Source organism: Cydia pomonella, chromosome 27 (assembly GCF_033807575.1).
Source record: "Cydia pomonella isolate Wapato2018A chromosome 27, ilCydPomo1, whole genome shotgun sequence".
In the NCBI taxonomy this organism is placed as follows: Eukaryota; Metazoa; Arthropoda; class Insecta; order Lepidoptera; family Tortricidae; genus Cydia; species Cydia pomonella.
This window is the reverse complement of record NC_084729.1, coordinates 8,566,589-8,589,107: the sequence shown is the minus strand read 5'-3', so window position 1 is coordinate 8,589,107 and position 22,519 is coordinate 8,566,589. Positions and strand designations below refer to the sequence as shown.

The 22,519-nt window shown below is 37.3% G+C and overlaps 2 protein-coding genes across 2 annotated transcripts; one reads left to right on the top strand and one right to left on the bottom strand.

Annotated features, from left to right (window-relative positions):
* Positions 1-2,273: 2,273 nt before the first annotated feature.
* LOC133532613 (zinc finger protein 664-like) lies at positions 2,274-10,373 on the bottom strand. Its single transcript, XM_061871364.1, has 3 exons — positions 9,907-10,373; positions 5,458-5,661; positions 2,274-3,922 (listed from the first exon to the last, which is right to left on the bottom strand). Exons 1-3 carry the CDS (start codon positions 10,214-10,216, stop codon positions 3,123-3,125), a joined length of 1,314 nt encoding a protein of 437 aa, XP_061727348.1. The 5' UTR covers positions 10,217-10,373; the 3' UTR covers positions 2,274-3,122.
* Positions 10,374-11,799: 1,426 nt separating this feature from the next.
* On the top strand, positions 11,800-16,721 carry LOC133532594 (zinc finger protein 135-like). The gene is made up of 3 exons (XM_061871341.1): positions 11,800-12,217; positions 12,384-12,602; positions 15,484-16,721. The coding sequence occupies exons 1-3, from the start codon at positions 11,953-11,955 to the stop codon at positions 16,482-16,484; spliced, it is 1,485 nt and encodes a 494-aa protein (XP_061727325.1). The 5' UTR covers positions 11,800-11,952; the 3' UTR covers positions 16,485-16,721.
* Positions 16,722-22,519: the final 5,798 nt, after the last annotated feature.

The window sequence follows — 22,519 nt, the reverse complement described above, 5'->3', positions numbered from 1 at the left end:
AATGTTGGGTACACATATAACAAACAAGGTTGGGTCTTCCTAGTAGGTAAGAAATACCTGTGTCAGGAGGAGTGAGGTATAGTAACAACCTTATATACTTGCCTTTATATCGTCGTTGAAGATCAGCAAGAACAATTCTTTGTACATGTAAGGTCACACTTCTAAAGTGTCTCGTTAGTATGTCTGCTGTTACGGATTTTGCAAAAATTACCCAAACTACACTGGTCGTTTGTAAGTGTAAGGCCTGAGTGGACGCTCGAAGCGGAGCGTTCGGCGGGGCGTGCAGCGTGGCGTCGGACTCACAAGTGATTTAAGCAGCGCGCAATAATATATTTATATTTTTTATATTTATATTTTTTTAATTAATATTTTTTTCGACAGAGCTAATGTTATCCATCCAAATCAGTTTGGCTTTAGAAAGGGTACTTCTACAACTCATGCTTGCTTTGCTTTAGTCAGACATATTACCCAATCACTTAATGACAACCAGCCTATCTTAGCAGTGTTCCTAGATATGAGCAAAGCCTTTGATAGCGTCTGCCACAAAATTCTATTAAGTAAACTAGAAAAATATGGCATTAGGGGAAAAGCTAATGACTGGCTTAAAAGTTATCTGTCTGAACGAAAACAATACACAGAAATTACTAAAATAGTTCAGAAAAAGAAAATTACCTACAAGTCACTATCAAAAACAAATAATTGTGGCGTCCCTCAAGGAAGCATACTCGGTCCACTGTTATTTTTAGCATATATCAATGACTTGCCAAACATACTAAAACATACATGCGTATTGTTTGCAGATGACGCAACCCTAATTATAAAGTCTACCAATAATAGTGACCTAGAAACGGAAGCCATTAATGAACTGCATACCACGGCTAGATGGTTGGAAAATAACTGTCTTAAATTAAATTTGGCTAAGACTAAAATTATAAAATTTAGAACTCGTAACTCTACGCATATTAACCTTAATGTTAATTGTAACAATTTTAATGTAGAACTTGTAGATTCAACCACGTTTCTTGGTATTACTCTAGATGAACATTTAAATTGGAGAGCACACGTTGAAAATGTATGTTCCAGATTGGATAGATTTGTTTTTGCCTTGCGACGGCTTAGATCTATAGCATCAAGAGAAGCTGCAATGTCAGCCTATCATGGTTATGTCGCCTCAATTTTGCGTTACGGACTTATCATTTGGGGTAATAGTACTGATATCCAAAGAGCATTTGTGACCCAAAAAGCTTGTATCAGGGCGGTAAACGGAAGTGAATATCTCGCCCACTGTAAACCAATATTTCAAGAACTCAAAATTTTACCATTGCCTTGTCAATACATTTTAGAAATCACCAAATTTGTTAAAAAACACCCTCAGCTTTTCCCACTTCATGATGAAGTTATAAATAAGCAAAGGCCCAGCAGGAAGCCACTTCAGCTTTATCAACCTGCGCAAAAGCTAAAAGTCTCCAAGTCAAATGCTTGCAATATGGCTGTTAAAATATTTAATAGAGTCCCAGATGACCTCAAAACTCTACCGGTATGTCAATTTGAAAAAAAAATGTTTCAGTGGTTGCTTGGTAAATGTTATTACTCTGTTGATGAATTTTTAAATTGATATTTATAATGAATTGTTAATTAATTTTGCTAATCTTATACTGACTTTGAATTTTAATGTTTAATTTAACTACTCATGTTAATATTTCTACGCCGATGCATGCCGGCAGAATATGCTGATCTAATACATTCTACTAACCAACAGTGTATGTACCATATTCTTGGAAATAAAGTATTGAAATTTTGAAATTTTTTTTGAATAACGCCGGTCCTATACGTTTATATTTGTTTAACATTAGGCCTTATACTAACGCTTCTCTTCAGTGTGTTTTCTCCTTACATGTGCTTGCAAATTCGATTTTTGGGCACTAGCGTAACTACACTGAACACAGCTGTAAAGCTTCTCTCCAGTGTGTTTCCTTACATGTATTAGCAAATTAGCTTTTGTAGCACTAGCGTAACTACACTGATCTTGACTTTTTGACTTTTTTTCAAACCTTTTATGTATGTTCTTATATTCGAGTTCATGAATGTATAAATGACAGATAACAGTATAGGAGTAGGAATAGTAGATTGTTAACCAAGGGTGGAAAGACTGGAAAGTGAACCATATCAGCCGAGATACATATTTTGCAATATCGAGGGTGAGATGGTTACTTTTACGCGAGTTAAACACTCTACTTTAAATTTCGACTACAAGGAAAGTCAAACACAAAAAATGTAGGTTTATTATAGGTATATTTCATTAGAACAAATTATTCACAGATACATATAGGTAAACGGCATACCTAACAAAAATTAAATTAGTTAAAAGTTGACGGTTAAATTTGAAGAATTCGAAAATACAAATTAATAGAGAATAACCGACTGGAATTGGCGCCATTTACATATTGATTGAAAAAAAAAAAACTAAAACCATAGGCAATCCGATCTTAATAGGAATATGTCTGAAACGGCCTTAATGTATGGGCATACATTAAAAAAAAAGTTAAACTGAAAGAATTAATGTAATGTAATGATAATATTTTAAACAGTTATCTTCATTTCTATAGATTTATTAACAAATATTTTTTTTTTAATAATGCAATGCATTTGACATTTAATGTCGATAATACTCGGTCTGAAAATGCAGAAGCTATGAGAGCTTTTAACTGAGTAATATGGCATATATGGCTGTGAGCCGTTGCTCCAAGTACAAATTTAAAAAAAATCACCCCAGCCTATGAAAGGTGAACTTTTCGAATAGGAGAGATGAAAAAATATTTTAAATAAAGATATCTCGATGTTCTCCCACAAGTAAAATAATTAAAAAAAAAACAATGAAGTAAAACTTTTTCCATGCATTTACTATAGAGAAAACGTGAAATTTTATTCACGTTATTCTATCTCCACGGCTACATTATATTACACTAACTAAAAGTATAACTTAAATAACTAAATTAGCCCAACAGCACCTCTACGTCCATGTGCACGGCATTCCACTTCTAAACTATTCTACAGTGTGTTTCCGTTCATGGTTTTGCAAATGACATTTTTGGGCACTAGCGAAACTACACTTGCCAACTTTTTTAAGACATTTCACCAATGTGTTTATGTAAATGAAGTAGCAGACAACCTTTATAATTACCGGCATAACTGCAATGTCCACATTTGTAAAGTTTTTCACCAGTGTGTTTTCTTACGTGAATTCCCAAATAATCTTTTCGACTGCTAGCATAACTACACTGGTCACACTTGTACGGCTTTTCACCAGTGTGTTTCATTACGTGAATTCCCAAGGAAGATTTTTTGGAACTGGTGTAACTACACTGGTCACATCTGTAAGGCTTTTCACCAGTGTGTTTTCTCATATGGACTCGCAGACCCCTATTATCTGCACTAGCATAACTGCACTGGCCACATTTGTACGGCTTCTCACCTGTGTGTATCCGTTTATGAATTACTAAACGACATTTGACGGTACTACAATAATTACACTGGTCACATTTGTAAGGCTTTTCTCCAGTGTGTCTCTTTACATGAACTTGCAAATAAGATTTTTGGGCACAAGCATAACTGCACTCGCTACACTTGTACGGCTTTTCACCAGAGTGTTTCCTTACATGGACTTGCAAATGAACTTTCTGCTTGCTAGCAAAACTACACTGATCACACTTGTATGGCTTTTCACCAGTGTGCTTCCTTAAATGAACTGTTAAATCACTTTCGTGGCTGCTAGCATAGCTACAATGATCACATCTGTATGTCTTCTCATTGATATGCTTCCTCAAATGCCTTATTAACCATGACTTTATAGCTGTTGTATATTTACAGTGGGCACATTGGTAAGTTTCGGTTTTGTCGCTCGGTTTCTTCTGTGAAGTTTGCCCTGCAACATTAATGTTTTATTTTACAAATTAATTATAATATAGAACATGTTGGCCTATGTAGACTTGATGTGGCCAATGATAATCCTTATGACAGTTCATTTTTAGGGTTGTGTCTGCAAAGGGTAAAACTCTATTACGAGACGGGCAAAATTTCCTTTTGTAGCGTCAATAGTTTTGATGCTTTTCATTTCACTCCAAATAACGAAGAAATAACTACAAACAGCCTACCAAATTTAGACTCACAAGTACACACTTTTGTAGTGGAAGAATTAAGAAATAAAGTCAAACATCTTGGAGACCAGCTGCTGGGCGCAGACGCTGAGGTTCAAAAATTACTAAACGGAAACTACGAACTTCAAGACACCATAGCAGAAGTCAATAAAAACTTATCAAAAATTGCCAAGAAACCCGAAACCAATTAGTAAACGTGAATGTAGCGACCTCTAATTGTACACAAATAGACACAGGCGTACCACAAGGATCAATACTGGGACCTGTACTATTTCTCATATATATTAACGACCTGCCAGCATAGCCAAACGATGCAGTGGTGACTCTTTTTGCGGATGATACGCACGTTGGAATAAAAGGAAGTGATACAAGTGACAAGAGAGAGAAAATTCAAATTGTTATGATTATTATTACATTTAATACAAATAAAACCACTGTTATGAACTACACTAGCAAGCAGAAGAATGAATCCAGAACTACATTTTTGTGATATGAAATAGACAGTAAAATTAGTCATAAACACCACATAGACAAAATTAGTTCTAAAGGAAATTATGCACTGTTAAAACTTAAACCATTATTGAATAAACAGTCATTGTTATCTGTATATTACGCATACATTCAAGCTAATATAAACTATGCAATTAGTATATGGGGAAACGGAGAAGATATCGAGAGAGTATTAAAATTACAAAAACAATCAATCAGAATATAAAATAACTTACGTAAGCGTCAATCAGCTAAAAAATATTTTGCGAAGGACTGGATAATGACCGTTATCTCACTTTTTATATACAATAGTCTTCTAGAAATACACAAGGATAAGAATAATTTGAAACAAAAGAAAGATATTCATAGATACAATACGAGGAATAAAGAACAGCTATGTATGCCTAAATCAAGAACTAAGAGATTATACAAGCAAGGAAATTCTATCAACATTTATTTATACAACCTACTGCCTACAGATATAACCACTATAACAGAAAATCACTTAAAAAATAAAATCAAGAGTTTATTGGAGAAAAACCTGGTCTACTCTATAAAAGACTTCAGTGAATTTTTAAAATTTATAAAAAAGTGTCTAACATATTATTAATATCATATTAAAATTTGTAGCAATATATGATGTGCTAAATGTAATGTATATTACATTGTCAATAAATCATCTTATCTTATTACTAAGCCTCCCTTGGACAATAAAGGGTTATCTTATAGTTTCTCCGAAAATAAATTTTAATGAAGGGACAAGCAACCTAAGGCAAAAATATCACACATCCACACAAAAAATCAAATCTCTCACCTCTTCCTTTAAGGTTCCCTGTGATGTTTTTGTGTTGACTTCCTGCTTCATAACCATGTGTCGGGCTATTCCAGTCTATGCTCCGAGTGACGGTGAGCAGTGTGTCCACATCAAGGCGCTCCAGCTTCACACTGCAGTCCCATAGATAGGGTGTCCAGGGGACAATCTCAAATGACTGCTTCACTTCTATTGCTAGGTTGAAAGCTGAAACCACCCTCTGATATAACAACATTTAACTGATAGGGTATTTGACTACTAGTCAAATCAGTTTCTTTATTCGAACTGTCAAAATTATTTGCCACTATGGAATTTATATGAAACACTAGCAAATGATGTCACGGGCAAGTCACCTACTCTTTATAGTTCTATACGAATTATAAAATGGTAATAGTGTCCAAAAATAACTGCTGTCTATGTTTCTCTATTAAGGTTGTGGTGCTTATTACATGGTGTGAAATAATTTACTTTAAATACAGTTAAATACCCTATTGTAATGTTAAATGAATGGAGAGTCAGACCTACACTATCCAACTTACCAAATTTGTCAGTAAATAAGAACAAAAAACTATACTCATCTCTTTCTTTGGGAGTTAGTACTAGCATAAGACAAAAGATGGTATAATTTTTGTCTATGTTTGAAATGAGACAATCTCTAACCAAACTATAACTCTGCATGCCACTTCCAACCTCCATAGCCAAATAGTGCTATCTCAATAACAAATGATTTTAAAAATGGTATTATCAGCTATAGAAAGTAGTGTAAATTAGTGATGAATTTTCTTTTAAGATAGCACTATATGGCTTAGTAGGGCAGACTTGTAATGACGAAATGGGACAATGTCATAACTAACGTCGAATAATAAATATAAATAAATAAATAATATTATAGGACATTATTACACAAATTGACTAAGTCCCACTGTAAGTTCAATAAGGCTTGTGTTGAGGGTACTTAGACAGCGATATATATAATATGTAAATATTTATAAATACTTAAATACATAGAAACACCCATGACTCAGGAACAAATATCCATGCTCATCACACAAATAAATGCCCTTACCAGGATTTGAACCCGGGACCATCGGCTTCATAGGCAGGGTCACTACCCACTAGGCAAGACCGGTCGAATTTCTATGAATATTAGACATTTATAAAGACACTAGCTCACTTTGTTCCAATTAAGTTGGTCTAAAGTTAGGTTAATGGACTGTACTCTGTTTCTTCTTTCAGAATACTTAACTGAGTAAATGAGTTTGCACACCCGTATTTCCCAATAGGGGGGTCCACACAGAGCGAGCATTCGCGCGAGGCAATTTCCTCGCGAACAAAACGGCCAGTGTAGACCGAGGCAGAGCGCACGTTTTCCTCGGGCGAGCGCGACCTTGGCTGAGCCGCTCAGTGTCGGTTTTTCGGCATGCTCAAAGGCGCCTCAGTCATTTGCCGCGCGCTGGTCGGGACGTATTTGTTTGGTACGCGTGGTTATTTTGCTCCATCCATCAAATTGGAAAGTATGAATAACCAATGTTGCAAATTATTATACTTTTACGTAGCAAATACATGATATGGTATGCTAGAGATCCCAACTATATGAATAGGGGAATTAGAGAGGATTGATGTTTATTTGATTTAAAATTTAATAAATAAACTGAGACTGGTGTACAAGTCTTCCATCGATAAATATCGCTGCGTGGGAAGCCCTATCTCTCTTGATAGATATTGAGGATATCTTGAACGATCTTTTAGTTTTATTTTGACAAGTGACAGATAGTTTTGCCGCGGTTTTGGTAAAATGTGACTTTGACAGTTAGTTTACGACCGAGAGTAAAAAACTCAAGCGATGGAATGAAGGATTTGTATTGTTTTAATTGTAAAAAACTCAAAGATAAATAAACTATTGTAAACTAATTCAGTATTTTAGTGAGACATCTAATATCAGAAGTGGCATCAAGAACATTGAAGAATGGGCAGTAGTCAAAGAACAAAAAAGCAAAACTGGGACCGGCCATCATGTTCAGAGTTCATGTTGACAAAGCAGAGCAAACTGAGTGCTATAGTGTCTAACAAATCTTGAATCCTGAGTATATAGCGTATAGTGCATATAGTGCGGTGCGTGACTGCATGCCTAAGTGGTGCACGGCTGTCGGGGCCATCGGAGTCGCTGAGCACCAACCGGCTACAGGCGATGCTGCTTGCTGACATTCGGAGGCGAAGGCTTTTTATCAGGAGGCAGCTGAACTGATGACTGATTGTGGAGATTGCTCGAGCGCAGTCCTATGTTCAATGTAGCAGATGGTGTAGCCATAACTGTGTGTGGTATGGTAGACCATGTGCCTAAGCTGGACCTTGTTTGCGGTTTTATATATTAAGTTCAGGGCTGCTTTAGAGACTAATGTGATTTGGAGTTAATTATCACATCAGGAGAATATTGTTAATGTTGTAGACTGAGTGGCCAGGTTCACACGGCTGCACTAGTGACTAGTGTGGTGCGGAGTGAAATGGGTCACCTCAGATGAATATTGTTGATGTTTTAGACTGAGTGACCAGGTTCACACGGCTGCACTGGTGACTGGTGTGGTGCGGAGTGAAATGGGAATGTCAACTCAGATGAATATTGTTGATGTTTTAGACTGAGTGACTAGGTTCACACGGCTGCACTGGTGACTAGTGTGGTGCGGAGTGAAATGGGTCACCTCAGATGAATATTGTTGATGTTTTAGACTGAGTGACCAGGTTCACACGGCTGCACTAGTGACTGGTGTGGTGCGGAGTGAAATGGGAATGTCAACTCAGATGAATATTGTTGATGTATTAGACTGAATGACTAGGTTCACACGGCTGCACTAGTGACTAGTGTGGTGCGGAGTGAAATGGGTCACCTCAGATGAATATTGTTGATGTTGTAGACTGAGTGACCAGGTTCACACGGCTGCACTAGAGACTAGTGTAGTGCGGAGTGAAATGGGTCAACTCAGATGAATATTGTTGATGCTTTAGACTGAGTGATCAGGTTCACACGGCTGCACTAGTGACTAGTGTGGTGCGGAGTGAAATGGGTCACCTCAGATGAATATTGTTGATGTTGTAAACTGAGTGACCAGGTTCACACGGCTGCACTAGTGACTAGTGTGGTGCGGAGTGAAATGGGTCACCTCAGATGAATATTGTTGATGTTGTAAACTGAGTGACCAGGTTCACACGGCTGCACTAGTGACTAGTGTGGTGCGGAGTGAAATGGGTCACCTCAGATGAATATTGTTGATGTTGTAGACTGAGTGACCAGGTTCACACGGCTGCACTAGAGACTAGTGTGGTGCGGAGTGAAATGGGAATGTCACCTCAGATGAAAATTGTTGATGTTTAATACAGAGTGATCGGGGTTATACAGCTGCACTGGTGATTGGTGTGGTGTGGAGTGAAATAATACCTCGGGTGGATATTGTTAATGTTTTGGATTGACAAGGATATACACAGCCGCATTAGAGACCAGTGTAGTGAAGGGTGAAATGTTACAAAATTTTGTCTAAATAAGGCTAATGAAACAAATTCATGATGGCACATTAGAGACTAATGTATGATAAGTAAAATGTTACAAAAAGTTAATTTTGAAATAGAATAAGGCTCGTGTGGTTCATTGGAAAATACGGTATTATAAAGTTCAGTGCCTGCTAGATTGAGTTTGAGGACAAACTCCTAGATTGTCAGGTTGGTCGAATGATAGATATTGAGGATATCTTGAACGATCTTTTAGTTTTATTTTGACAAGTGACAGATAGTTTTGCCGCGGTTTTGGTAAAATGTGACTTTGACAGTTAGTTTACGACCGAGAGTAAAAAACTCAAGCGATGGAATGAAGGATTTGTATTGTTTTAATTGTAAAAAACTCAAAGATAAATAAACTATTGTAAACTAATTCAGTATTTTAGTGAGAGATCTAAAGTGATACCTTTCTTCAATTTGTGTTTTCCCATTTAAGTTTTACGTGTAATTGTGAACATAACAAGTCGAATCACCCCTTTTTTTTTAAATGTGTTTAAAATTCGTCTTACCCCATTTTCTAACCTCAAAAGAGCCGATTTCCGTATCGTGATTGATTTTATAGATTATGGCACCCAAAATCTCCTGCAACTTGTTAGTTTTCGTTTTTTGTTTTGGATTGCTTTGAAAAGCAAAATAAATCATACACGAGCCACGGCCATTGACATAAATGTACTACGTGCCACGGCAGTGAATATGTGCACCACCATTTTGAACAGCTGAGGGACGCCATCTTGCCGAGCAAAGTGGCTCGGCTGAGGCAAAAGTTACACGAGCATGCGGCCGCGCGAGGCCCGTCGTTTGCCGCGCGATGAAATTTCCTCGCGAGGCTGCTCGCTCTGTGTGGACCCGCCTAATCCCTAATGATTTTACAGCTTCATTTAATTCATTGTTAAAGTGTCCACAACTGACCTGTTGGTGCGTGGCGCTCGCCGTGCTGCTCCACTAGCTCGGGACCGAGCACCAGTTCATCTTTGACGGCGTGGTCTGCATACAGCCCCGCCACCGCGCTCACGCCGAGTGACTCGTCTTTTACACACACATCTGAGTATGAAGGCTCGGCTTTTATGGACACACCGTCGCATCTGAGGTCATCTTTTACACACACATCATCCAGCAAAGGCTCAACTTTCACAGTGGGCTCATGTTTTATATGTACATCCTCACAGGGCTCTGCCTTGACGCAAAAAATCTCTGCGCCCTGTAACGCTAACGACTCCATCGTCCAACTTTAAAACACTTCGATATTATTGAAACTAACTACGAAAAGTAAATGTTACTTTTTCACTTGGGATTATAGTTAAGATTGACAGAGAAAAGTAAATGTTACTTTTTCACTTGGGATCATAGTTAAGATTGACAGAGAGAATTTGACTTATGACAAACTGTGACACTGCAATGGCGGACGGACCGTTGTCAGTTGACGTAGGTTGACGTACAAAGAGCGCGCTCAACGGAAAAAATAATGTTTCATTTCAGTTCTGCTTTGAGGATGCTAAAAATGCTTTTAAAATTGCTTGCCCGGGCAAACAATTTCCAGACAACCCAAAATCACAAAGGAGCTGGGATAATATTTACTGTGATTTAACTTACAATACTCTTCTAAACAACTGTACGGGTCCAGATCACGCGAGACTTTTGGCGGTCGGAGCCCGGGAAGCCGGCTACTGGCTACATGCCCATCCTTCACCTAATACTGGTACTTTCTTGGATCCGACCTCCCTAAGACTGGCGACTGGTTTGCGACTCGGGGTTTCGGTATGTACGCCACATATATGCTCTTGTGGCACGGACGTGGACCGACTGGGACACCACGGATTATCTTGTCAAAAAAGTGCAGGTCGTTTTTCAAGACATGCGTCGCTTAATGACATAATCCGTCGATCTCTTGCCACCATCAATGTGCCTGCTCTTCTTGAGCCAACTGGCATTATCAGGGATGATGGCAAGAGGCCTGATGGGGTGTCCTTGGTTCCTTGGAGCTTGGGACGGATGTTAGTGTGGGATGCTACCTGCGTAGACACACTGGCACCGTCCCACCTCCAACGGACTAATGTAAAAGCGGGCGCAGCGGCGGAAAGCGCCGAAATTTTGAAACGTAATAAATATAAGAGCCTCGGTAGAGAGTACCATTTTGTACCTTTTGGCGTTGAAACTCTAGGTCCATGGGGTCCCAGCGCGCACAAGTTTTTTGGAGAAATCGCGAAACGTCTGGTTGACGTAACTGGTGACCGAAGAGCTGGCGGCTTCCTCGCACAACGTATCAGTATTGCGATACAACGAGGAAATGCCGCCAGCATCCTTGGTACAATGCCTCAAGGGCCTCTTTTAGATATAAGCTAGTTATAGTATTCATCTGTATATATCCATTATGTATATTGTTATTGTCAATAAATAGATTTATTAATAAAAATCCAAATGAACGTAAAAAAATGTTTCAGTTCGATGTACATTGCTGCTTTTCTTAGCACAATACTGCTCTTTGAGTGCTGCCATACTTCAGTTTGCTTTACATTGCTACTGACAGGCTGCTTGACAGACTATAAATATCATATCTACTATACTATACATATCATTGTCAAACAAACTACTTTTCGCCAATTGTTTTGAATGCGACTTCTTCAGTGCCAATTACATCCACACTTCCCGATATCTGGCCCGAAATCAGTCCCGATTTCGGGATCGGTTTTGACGTTGTCATTGGCTTAAACGTTAAAGGGTTCTCATCCAGGCCATAATTGTTAAAAAAAACCATTGGCGTTAGCTTAGCTGTCAGCTGTCACTTTATTGCAAAACTTGTTGTGTGTTGTGCATGTTTTTGTTTATGCTATTTTGCGTATTTGGAGGTTAATATCGTGTTGTTTTTTAGTTTAATTAATATCGTGTATGTAATAAGTTCACTTGTTATCTCTGTTTATGTAACTTTAAATATTATAGTGAAATAGTTTTTTGTTGACGATGGAGTCAGCGTTACAGGGCGCAGAGAGTGTTTGCGTGAAGGCTGAGCCCTTTGAGGATGGGTGTATAACAGATGAGCCCTCGGTCGAGGGAGTGTCTGTGAAAGTTGAGCCTGTGCTGGATAACGTGTGTGTAAAAGACGAGTTGGTCGGAGTGAGCGCGGCGGACGCGGCGGCGGAGCTGTACGCCGACCATATCGTGAAAGATGAGCTCGTGCTCGGCCCCGAGCTAGTGCAGCGGCGTGGCGTGCGCCACGCACCAACAGGTCAGTTGTGGATTCTAACTCTAACCATTAATAAAATGAAGCTGTTTAAATCATTAGGCCAAAATATAGTTGGTTTGATCCATTTACTAAGCAAAGAAGTTTGGAAGAAGAAGTAAATACATTTATTTATCATATCAATGTTGTTCATATCTGAGGGTTGTTTCAGCTCCCAACCTGGCTATAGAAGTGAAGCAGTCATGTGTGACTGTCCCCGGGAGACCCTTTCTGAAGGACTGCTGTGTGACACTGGAGCGCCTTGTTGTGGATATGCTGTTCACCAACACTCGGAGCATAGACCAGGACAGTATGAGAAAAGTTCATGGAGCTCATGTAGAGTACAAACAAAGGAACACCACAGTTGGAAAAGATAAAAGAAAAGTTGGAGGTGAGGGATCTGTATAGATGAGTGGAATTTCTCTTAGATTGGTATTTTGCCTTCATCAAATTTGTATGTGGAGATATTTAACTCTTTAAGGTGCAACAACATTTTTAAATATGTTGGAAAGATAATTTTCCCTAAATTATTATTATTATTATTTAATAAGCAGGCAGGCAGTTTGACAACTGATATGACCTGTATCCAATATTCATAAAGATAGTTATCATGAACGAGTAGTAGATATAATGTGCTTGTCTAATTTATTTTTAAAATGGTTCACATTTGGTGCTGAAACCACATCTTCTGGGAAATTAGTTTAATTTCAAATGAATCTTTCAATACATTGTATTTTCCTGATGGATAATCTTTTGATTAATGAATTAATTTAGTTTAGCCACCTATTGTACATATACACACTCTGGTTTATTTGAATTTAATTTTTTTTTTGTATATTATAATTATTGACCAATGAAATTCACCCCAAATAAAAAAAATAGCCAAAATTTTGTTAATGTTCTGCCTCCTCCCTTACACATTTTGTAATTTTAAAAATAACTATTTTGCTTATGATTATTCTGCAGCAAATAGCTCTACCTACATGTTTTTATGGTACAACAATTTTTTTATATTTGTAAGTGATTTCCATTGGTACTGTAGGTAGTAGTCCTTTGTGTGAGCAATGAGAAAAATTGGTCTCGTGTAATGTTTTTTCATTGAGGTTTTTTTATTTGTATTTATTTATTATTAAGCTAAATACGTGTAGTACAGCTGAGTCGCTTGCGGCACAATACCATATGTGGGGTTTTTTTAAGCACTTCAAGTCAGACTTCTCTATTATTTCTTCTTTCTTCTATTCTAGTTTGTAGCGTGCAAAGCAACATGATCTGCGTAGACGTGCATGCTTGATCAAGATTTAGTTATGCTAGGGGGGGGGGGGAAACTGCAGCATTCAGGCATTCTTGACTCTGTTTGGCTCAGCATTGCTGCAAGCAATCATCAGGGTTGACAACCACAGAAAAGATAATGGCTTGATTTTTCACAATCCTATATTGCCAAAAGGGATATGTAGTGCCATACATTACAAACGTACAAATAACATGATTCGATCTTGAATAAGCAGGTCCACACACGACTACACGGCCAGTGTAGACGTTCCTCGGCCGGTTTATGCGTGAGGAGATTGCCTCGCACGTATGCTCGCTCTGTGTGGACCCGCCTAATCACTGTCAACCTTCGGTTTTGTAGAAATTTCCTTTCTGTACTGTGGTACTATTGTTTAATCTGTGGTTACGCGTGTATAGGGTTTCTGGGTTTATGACCTTATTTTTTGAGGCACGGGAATTCTCGACTCGATATCTCGAGAAATTCTCAAAGTTTGAAAAAACACCATTCTTTTTTAAAATTCTTGCTTTATTGCAAATCAGATTAGGAGTCTTAGTAGTCGTAGGTGAGGAGATCAATAATAAAACAAACGCTAATTTTTTAGTTACCATAAATCAGTTCAGTTCAAATATATTTATTTCTCTAAGATTATAAATCATTTAAACGAGAAACAAACAAAATTTTAGTAATAACATAAATTACAAGTAATCCATAAACGAGCACTAACATTTTCATTTAATAAAAATGGATGTCAGTATTTTTAAATTCAATTTTTATAACAACTTAAGTTGAGCACTCGTGACATGTCCGTTAGCGACAACTTAGCTAATAACGCGCGGCGAGCATGCATTGAACCGGTTGTCGCAACTATTTTAAGGCGGGATGCATACTAGGGCTAAAATTTATGATGTTTTATACAATATTCATAATATTTTAATAGTCCTTGTTAGTATTTTAAGTAGTATAAATTGCACTTACTAATGCAAAAATTAAAAATTAAAAATTTAATAAATATTCAAACTATAGGTGGGATGTGCTATAGTGTATTCCTTTAGGTATTTAACAAAATGTAAACAAACCACAATGTGGTATTTTGTTAGGCAAGAATATTCAAGTCGATTCATTTAACTTGATGTGACAAACTTACTACGTCAGATTACTTAATACTTCCTCAACGTAACATTGAAGTTGCTAAAATTATGATTTTTTGCTAATGGGGTTGGCAACTGTCTAAGGTTTGCATAGATGGCGCCATCATAGCTTGCCCCTGTCTCTAGTTTTGTTCTATGAGATTTGGCTTAAAGTACTGGAATCCAGGTAACAAAATTCCAAAAAAAAAAAACAAGAATTTGACACAATTCTAGGGATTGACAGAGCAAGCTATGATGGCGCCATCTGTTTAATACTTCGACCGGCCAACCCCATAGAGGAATATATTGGGATAATTTGATTTATTAATAGTAGCAGTTTTTATTTGGTTGGTTGACTAACAAATGTTTTAAGTACCGTAAAACCACCCAACTATAGTCCAATACTGCAACTATGGTCCACAAGTTCAAAAGGAAATTAAGTATCTATACCAATGTTCCTTTTGGTTTACTCCTAGTTTTACCTTCCATTTATAAACATACTTTGCCTTAGAACTACAAAAATATAATAAAATACACACCTGAACGAGAAAAAATGAGTTTATTTGTGGACCATAGTTGCGAGCTTTGGACTATAGTTGGGTGGTTTTACGGTACCAAAAAATTTTAAAGACATTTGTTTTACTTTTATTTAACTGCCTAATGAAATACACATCACGTGTTATACGCGTTTTCTTTTTACTTATCAGAAGAGATTTATTTCACGAGTTCTCGAGGCATTGAGTTTATTTTTCCTGCCTCGGTGAAGGACAAACTTCTCGAGATTTCTCGCCTCAAGAATTTTCGTGCAGAAACTCTACGCGTGTACCTTGCCTGTTTTATATATTTGATTTAGTGAAAAAACATTCTTGTTGCAGGGAAAACTTTGCAGAAGAAACCAAGCGGCAGACCCGAAACTTACCAATGTGCGCACTGTAAATATACATCAACTAGAAAGTTAGGGTTATTAAAACACTTGAGGAAACATACCAATGAGAAGCCATACAGATGTGGCCAGTGCAGTTATGCTAGTACCCGCAAAGATACTTTGAAAGTTCATATAAGGAGACACACTAGTGAAAAGCCATATCAATGTGACCAATGTAGTTACGTTTGTACCCAATTAAATTCTTTACAAGTTCATGTAAGGAAACACACTGGTGAAAAGCCGTACAAATGTGACCAGTGTAGTTATGCTAGTGCCCGCAAAGAATACTTGCAACTTCATGTAAGGAAACACACTGGTGAAAAGCCGTACAAATGTGACCACTGTAGTTATGCTAGTGCCCGCAAAAATCACTTGCAACTTCATGTAAGGAAACACACTGGTGAAAAGCCGTACAAATGTAACCAGTGTAGTTATGTTGCCGGCCACAAAATTTATATACGAGAACATATAAGGAAACACACTGGTGAAAAGCCATACAAATGTGATGAGTGTAGTTATGTTAGTGCCTACCGAACAACATTACAAAGACATAAAAAGATACACTCTACTAAGCTTTATAAACCTTATCAGTGCGACCTGTGCACTTTTGCTAGCAGACAAAAATCTAATTTGCGACAACATATAGGACGACATACAGATGAAAAGCCTTACAAAATTAAATGTGGCCAATGCAGTTATACTAGTATCCAAAAAGGAGATTTACGAGCTCATGAAAGTACACATACTAATATTACGGCTGAGAAACCATACCAGTGTAACCAGTGTAGCTATTCTTGCACACGTAATCGTGATTTGCAAGAGCACGTAAGAAAACATACTGGGGAGAAGCCATACAAATGTGATGATTGTAGTTATGTTAGTGCCTACAAACGTGCCCTAGAAAAACATAAAATAAGACATGCTAGTATAAAACCTTATAAATGTGGCTAGTGTAGTTATGCGAAGAACCGAATAAGTATGATGATTAAGTGTAGAAGTGTGGCTTTGACATAGTTTGGTATTAAAACCTACAGGCGCTTTAATTTATTAGTTTTTCATATTTCGAATTTGACATGTAAATTAGTGCTACTTTTTTATTGAGGTTTGTACAAAGCACATTATTTTATTTAATAAAAAATCAGTGAAAAAAAAGTGTTTAATCAAATAGATTTATAGTTTCTTGTTTATTTATATCTCAATACTTGTTCGTATGTTCGTAGATAATGCAAAAGAATACATAAGCAATTACTTATAGTATCATGATCATCGGATACCAAGTGAAATTTAGTAATTCTATTCAATTAAAAATAAATAAATTAAATAATAAATATTACAATGTCAAAAGTAGTTAATAATAATAAGAGAAATAAATAACAATTGTACCATAGTATTACAGAGCACCTATCCATAAATAAGTTAAATAAACAAATAATGTAAAAAAAAGTAGAGAAAGTAAAAATAAAAATTGAAATTTACATTAGGTACATGCAATTGGTCAATGTCAGTTCATTTTGAGAGATATTCCTTTACTGAGTTGAGGGATTCACTTCATACATGTTATACTATAGAAAGTACAAACTGTGAAGTATCGTTCACGAGAACATGATTGGCCACTTAAAGGAAACAAACTATACAGGATAGAGATGCGACAGATATCCGGTCACTTTGTGACTAAACAAAATTAAGCAAACTAGGGAAGCCCCCTCAATGAAAACATTAAACACCAGAAAAGCTGTAAAGTACCGCTATTCAATGCACACTGTGTATGCATTTCACTTTCCTATCAAAGACCTTCTCGTCGGGTTATTACCACAAGTTACCATCAAATTCCTATATTGTTTGTCCTAAGATACTGGAATAAGTTGTGGTTACCTATAATTGGACAAACATCTACCCTTAATGTTATGTAAGCTACAGATTATTTTTCCATGATGTATGACTTACTGTTCTTTATATCCTGCTACCCTAAGGTTGTCTGGAAGAGATCGCTTACAGCGATAAGACCGCCTGTTGCTACCTTTCTTTACATTGTAAATCTGTTTTTTAAATTTGTCTTCTTTGTGGTGCAATAAAGAATATTTACTTACTTACTTACTTACTTATTGTCTGTTGGTGATCCTAAAAAATAATAAAAAAATGTTACCAGTGGTAACTACCGGGATTTATTTTCCCACCTACTACTATTACTTATTATTATTTTATCACAGCTGTGGTAACTTCTGTGGATAAAAAAAATCCCAGTAGTTACCACCAAAACGATCCAAACTGAGTTGGTTATAACGGCTGTGAGGCCTGGACGCTAACTCAAAAAGAGTAAAGTCAGCTCCTGATAGCGGAAAGAAAAGTGCTCAGGAAGATCCTGGGACCTGTCCGAAGTGACGACGGCTCCTGGAGGATCCGGAAAAATGCCGAGATCGAGGAGTTCGTGGCTGAGCCCAATATCATCGGCGTAACTAAATCCCATAGACTTCGCTGGCTCGGTCACCTACTCAGAATGGGGGAGCATCAGGCAGTCAAGGAAGCGTACTTGAGGCGACCAACCAGCCGTCGACCGGTCGGGCGCCCGCTGGTAGCTGGTAGCTGGTAGGTACCGCTGGTGTGATGTCGTGGAGGCGGACCTGCGTCAGCTGAATGCCAATTCATGGCAGGAAACCGCGGTGGATTGGGACAGGTGGCGTTGTTCTCTCGTTTCGGAGGCCAAGATTCTATTTGGATCGCTGAGCCAAAGCAGTTAGTTAAAATGTTGTTAAAGTTCAATAAAGTACTTTAATAAATAATGATATGTCGAAGTGTTCCAGTTAAAGCATTAAAGTGATCAAAAATAGTCGGTTTATGACTGATATATTTGTTCGTTCGTATAATTATTGAATTAATAAGATACATTTCATCCAAACGTTAATTTCTCCTTGACTATTATGCTGTTTGCACTTGTACCAGTAAAACTGTTTTATTTTTTTATCACTTTTAAAGCAGTTTACTAATCTACTTATAACTGTTTATTAAAGTACTCTATATTTATACTGTTTTTATTAGTAATTTTAGTGGTAACTACTGGGGAAAAAATTCAACCTTTTACCAGTAGTCTATTGAGAAAAAAAATCCCAGTAGGTAGTTTACTACATAAATGCACCTTATACTTTTTGTTTTCTTTGTAGTCGTACCCGACATACGATATATCGGATCGGACAGTGTGATAACGCTCTTAAAACGCGCTACATAAATATAATTGAAAAAACAGATTATAATATCGCAAGGATTAATAAATAAAAATACGACAATATAATAAACTTACACGTTTATTATCTACTTACAGAATCTTTGTTTTTTAAATAAATTAAAATATTACAAAAAAAGGCATTTCTACAGCCCAACAATTTACATCTCTTCTCGAATCATTTCTAGAAAAAATTACGACTAGTTTAATTTTCACTTCAATGGCCGAATTATTTGGAATAATTATATCCTATAAAACATGTTAATAAAAAAAAAATCGGCAGTGATTTTTACCATCAGTTAGGTCTACTCTGAAATAAATATTCACTATTATACTTATAAAATATTAAATTAGGATCCTAATGATGTGTACCAATATTGCTTATAATTTCTTTTAAATTAATATTGCACTTAAAAGAAGACATTTAGAAACTAGACATTTTTAATACACATTAAGTCTAACGTAGCGGTATCACTAACACTTTTTATTGCTTAATTATAATATAATATTACTACATATTAATAAATTCATTTATATGGATGTGGTAATACTAAGGATAAACTATATAAAATAATGTTTATTATCTTTGAAGATTTATAAGCCTAAATGCAGTTAATTTGTTTATATAAATGTTTTCAAATTGTATCGCATTATTTAAATTAGATGAAGTTGTCAGTGAATGATATCTTTAAGTAGCATCTTATTGGGCTAATTACATCCACACGCGCTATCGCCCGACGTCGGGCCCAAGCAAGAGTATTTTTCCTTTTCACCAAATATCAGCACAGCTTTTACAATATTTGACACGTTAAAAAATAATTTGTAAATCATATGAACCTTTTTTTACATTTCAAATATTGTTAACGATGTGCTGATATTCCGTGAAACGGAAAAAGAGTATCAGGCCCGACATCGGGAGTGACTTCGGGCCCGATATCGGGGAGTCTGGATGTAATTGGACCTTATGTATAGAATAGAGGTCATTAAAAGTATCCTTTCGCCATGAAGTCAAGTTTAACGTTTCTTGAAACATCGAACTATCGATACCAAATAATCTTTAAAAAAAGGTGGAACATTCTTCACAAAAAATCGGTTTTTCGCGTTATTATTTTATTTCAATTTAAAATTTATTTGTATTGGTGATCAAACATTTCGACGGATTACTCTTTAAAAGAGTTCGGCGAAAGGGTAGACGTAATAACCCCTTAAGCGCTTATTATATATACACGGTCGCCGGGCACTTTTCGTAGGGAGGCCGACCTGCATTTCAACAAAATATGCCCGGTGACGGTGTAGATGCTACGAGCGCTTTATGACATAAATCTTCAAATCATTAGGTACTGTAAGGGCCAGTGCCGGATTAAGATATTTTGATGCCCTAAGCATTTCTAGATCATGGTGCCCCCTCATCAAGATTACATTGAATTTTCTTGGTAAATTGAGTGACGTTTATTGTCGCATTACTTCTGAGAATAGAATTTTCAATCCATCACATCATTTTATTACGGAAATTGACAGTAGGCATAAGGTTAAGTGTCAGCAAATTCGACACCCCCGTGCTTCGCATAAGGCCGGAGGCCGAGCCAACCATGTCCAAGTGTAAGCGAAGACGTAAAACATAGGCCGTACTCCGCACAGGGTTTTGCAACCTCTAGAGCTTTCCTACGAAGCTCATTCGTGTGAGGGCAAAGGCCGAGCTTCAGTAGGGGCTTAGCCATTGGAGGTAATTTTAGAACTTGATCAAACGCGATTAAGTCCCGTTTTCTTAAATAATAATGTGTCACAATTAGGCCAATAAAATTAATGTTTTCGAATTTGGTCCTAAAAATGCGTGTAATGCGAGTTTGCTCCATTCCAGGAGGTGTGCATAAATCTTTCCTCTTTTTCAGTTTTTTGCTTGTAAATCAAAAACGGTACGTCTGACTGAAAATTTGTTCTAATTATGATTAAAATTGATATCTGAGGATCCGAAATGTAATTTAACTACATATGTTCTTGCAATAAAATATATTGATTGATTGAAGGTACCTTAATATGTATTCGTCGTAAATTGTAAAAAAAGGTCGACATTTTTTATTTTTGTTAAAATCATGTTAATAATCCGAAAACGCCTTCTTACCAGTGTCAGATTCACCAAGTGCTATTGTAATTGATAGTAGGTTCCTTCTACATCGAGTGTGCTAAGCTACAGGAAATCATCTACGGGAAAAAAATATCTCTTAAGGATCCCAAAATGTATGCTGGGATAAAGCAAACTTGGATTACACGGTATTTATGACCAAATGAAAATATTAAAACAATTTCCAGCTTGCTGGGAATTAATTCCTCAAAACGCTATTTCTGGATCTAATTTGATTGGCCTAAATCGTGAAAGTTTAAATCAGTGTTTTTAAAGGCAAGTCTAAGGCTGAGCTTTTCATAAGGCTGAACGCGCGGAGCTTTCGATCGGCGCTTACGGATGAGGCCAAAGGTCGAGCATGGCTTGAATTTCACTAATGGCCAGGTATGAATGGCTGGGCGTCCGGAGCGTCCGATCGCGGCGCGTTATCATACAATACAACCAATGGCGAGGTGTGAGCAAGGCAGGAGACCCAGCTGCGAGAGAGAACAGCTTTGATTTGGATCCATGGCAAAGTGAAAGTGAGGCAGTTTGCATAAAGTAGAAGCCCTTAGCGTCGCATAAGACCTAACGCCGAACTGCAAAAGAGTGGCTTGAAATTCAACCTATGTAATCACGGTTCTCCTACTGCCTTTGCTTAACTCGAAACCGCAATTTGATAAGATGCTTTTGGTTTTCGGCCTTCGCGGGGCCCTTTATAACACTTTGACAATAGGGTTGTTTCCATCTACAAAACTTAGGGCAGAATTGTATCCCAATAAATTCTATTGGATTATAAGAACATGTTAAACTACTTTTAATGACCATATTTTTGTAAATATTGAATTTAAAATATCTTTTGGCACACGTCACGTGACCAAACTCGAAACGTCATTCTGATGACGTCACAACTCTCGGATTGACACTGTTGACAGTTAGGCGATAAACAACAAATGACAAATGTCAGTTGACAGCTCGTATCTTCTACGTGTGTATGTAGTTATGTGTCAAACCGTAAACTGTGACGTCACACAATTTTCAAAGAGCGTTTTGGACGCGAAAGCATCTGTCAAAATATATTTTGTTAATTTAACATATTCAAAGCCGTTTTTAGTATAGAAGTTAAATTTTAGGGCAACTTTTAGTTAATATAGAACGTAATACAAGCGTTTCAAAAATTGGAAACAACCCTATTAGGTCGCAGGATCGCGGCTCTGCAGCAACTCGGCCTGACCGACACATCTGGCGTGCAAGAGAGCAATTTTGGCTACAAAATCGGTAATCTACGTCGAGAAAATCGGTGGACCATAACTACCTGTAAATTTTTTGGCCATGAGCTTTGAGGGCCTCCGCGTATGGTTGGAGATGTGCTTACGTGTCCTAACTCTCTTACGACCCTTCGTTATTAGATGGTTACTTGCACACGTATCAAGAAGTTACGTACTGTACTTACATTACGACTGCGATGCTGATGCAGCCTGCGCGTTTTTTTTTTCATATGATTTTGGTGCCCCCCTAGACGTGGTGCCCTAAGCAAGTGCTTATTTTGCTTAATGGTTAATCCGGCACTGGTAAGGGCTCCTCTACACGAAGGCCCAGCGTAAGCCAGTCTAAGGGACGCAGCTATGAGGTGGATTGAGATAGCAATATTAATTACTCCCTTTAACGCATAAA

What these genes read in the sequence shown, in the direction of transcription:
- LOC133532613 (XM_061871364.1), bottom strand. Translation starts at nt 10,216, where the DNA reads ATGGAGTCGTTAGCGTTACAGGGCGCAGAGATTTTTTGCGTCAAGGCA. An exon ending in CGAGCGCCACGCACCAACAG is followed by an intron (nt 5,662 to 9,906) that starts GTCAGTTGTGGA and finishes GGGTGGTTTCAG; the next exon opens with CTTTCAACCTAGCAATAGAA. An exon ending in AGGGAACCTTAAAGGAAGAG is followed by an intron (nt 3,923 to 5,457) that starts GTGAGAGATTTG and finishes TTAATGTTGCAG; the next exon opens with GGCAAACTTCACAGAAGAAA.
- LOC133532594 (XM_061871341.1), top strand. Translation starts at nt 11,953, where the DNA reads ATGGAGTCAGCGTTACAGGGCGCAGAGAGTGTTTGCGTGAAGGCTGAG. An exon ending in CGTGCGCCACGCACCAACAG is followed by an intron (nt 12,218 to 12,383) that starts GTCAGTTGTGGA and finishes GGGTTGTTTCAG; the next exon opens with CTCCCAACCTGGCTATAGAA. An exon ending in AGATAAAAGAAAAGTTGGAG is followed by an intron (nt 12,603 to 15,483) that starts GTGAGGGATCTG and finishes TTCTTGTTGCAG; the next exon opens with GGAAAACTTTGCAGAAGAAA.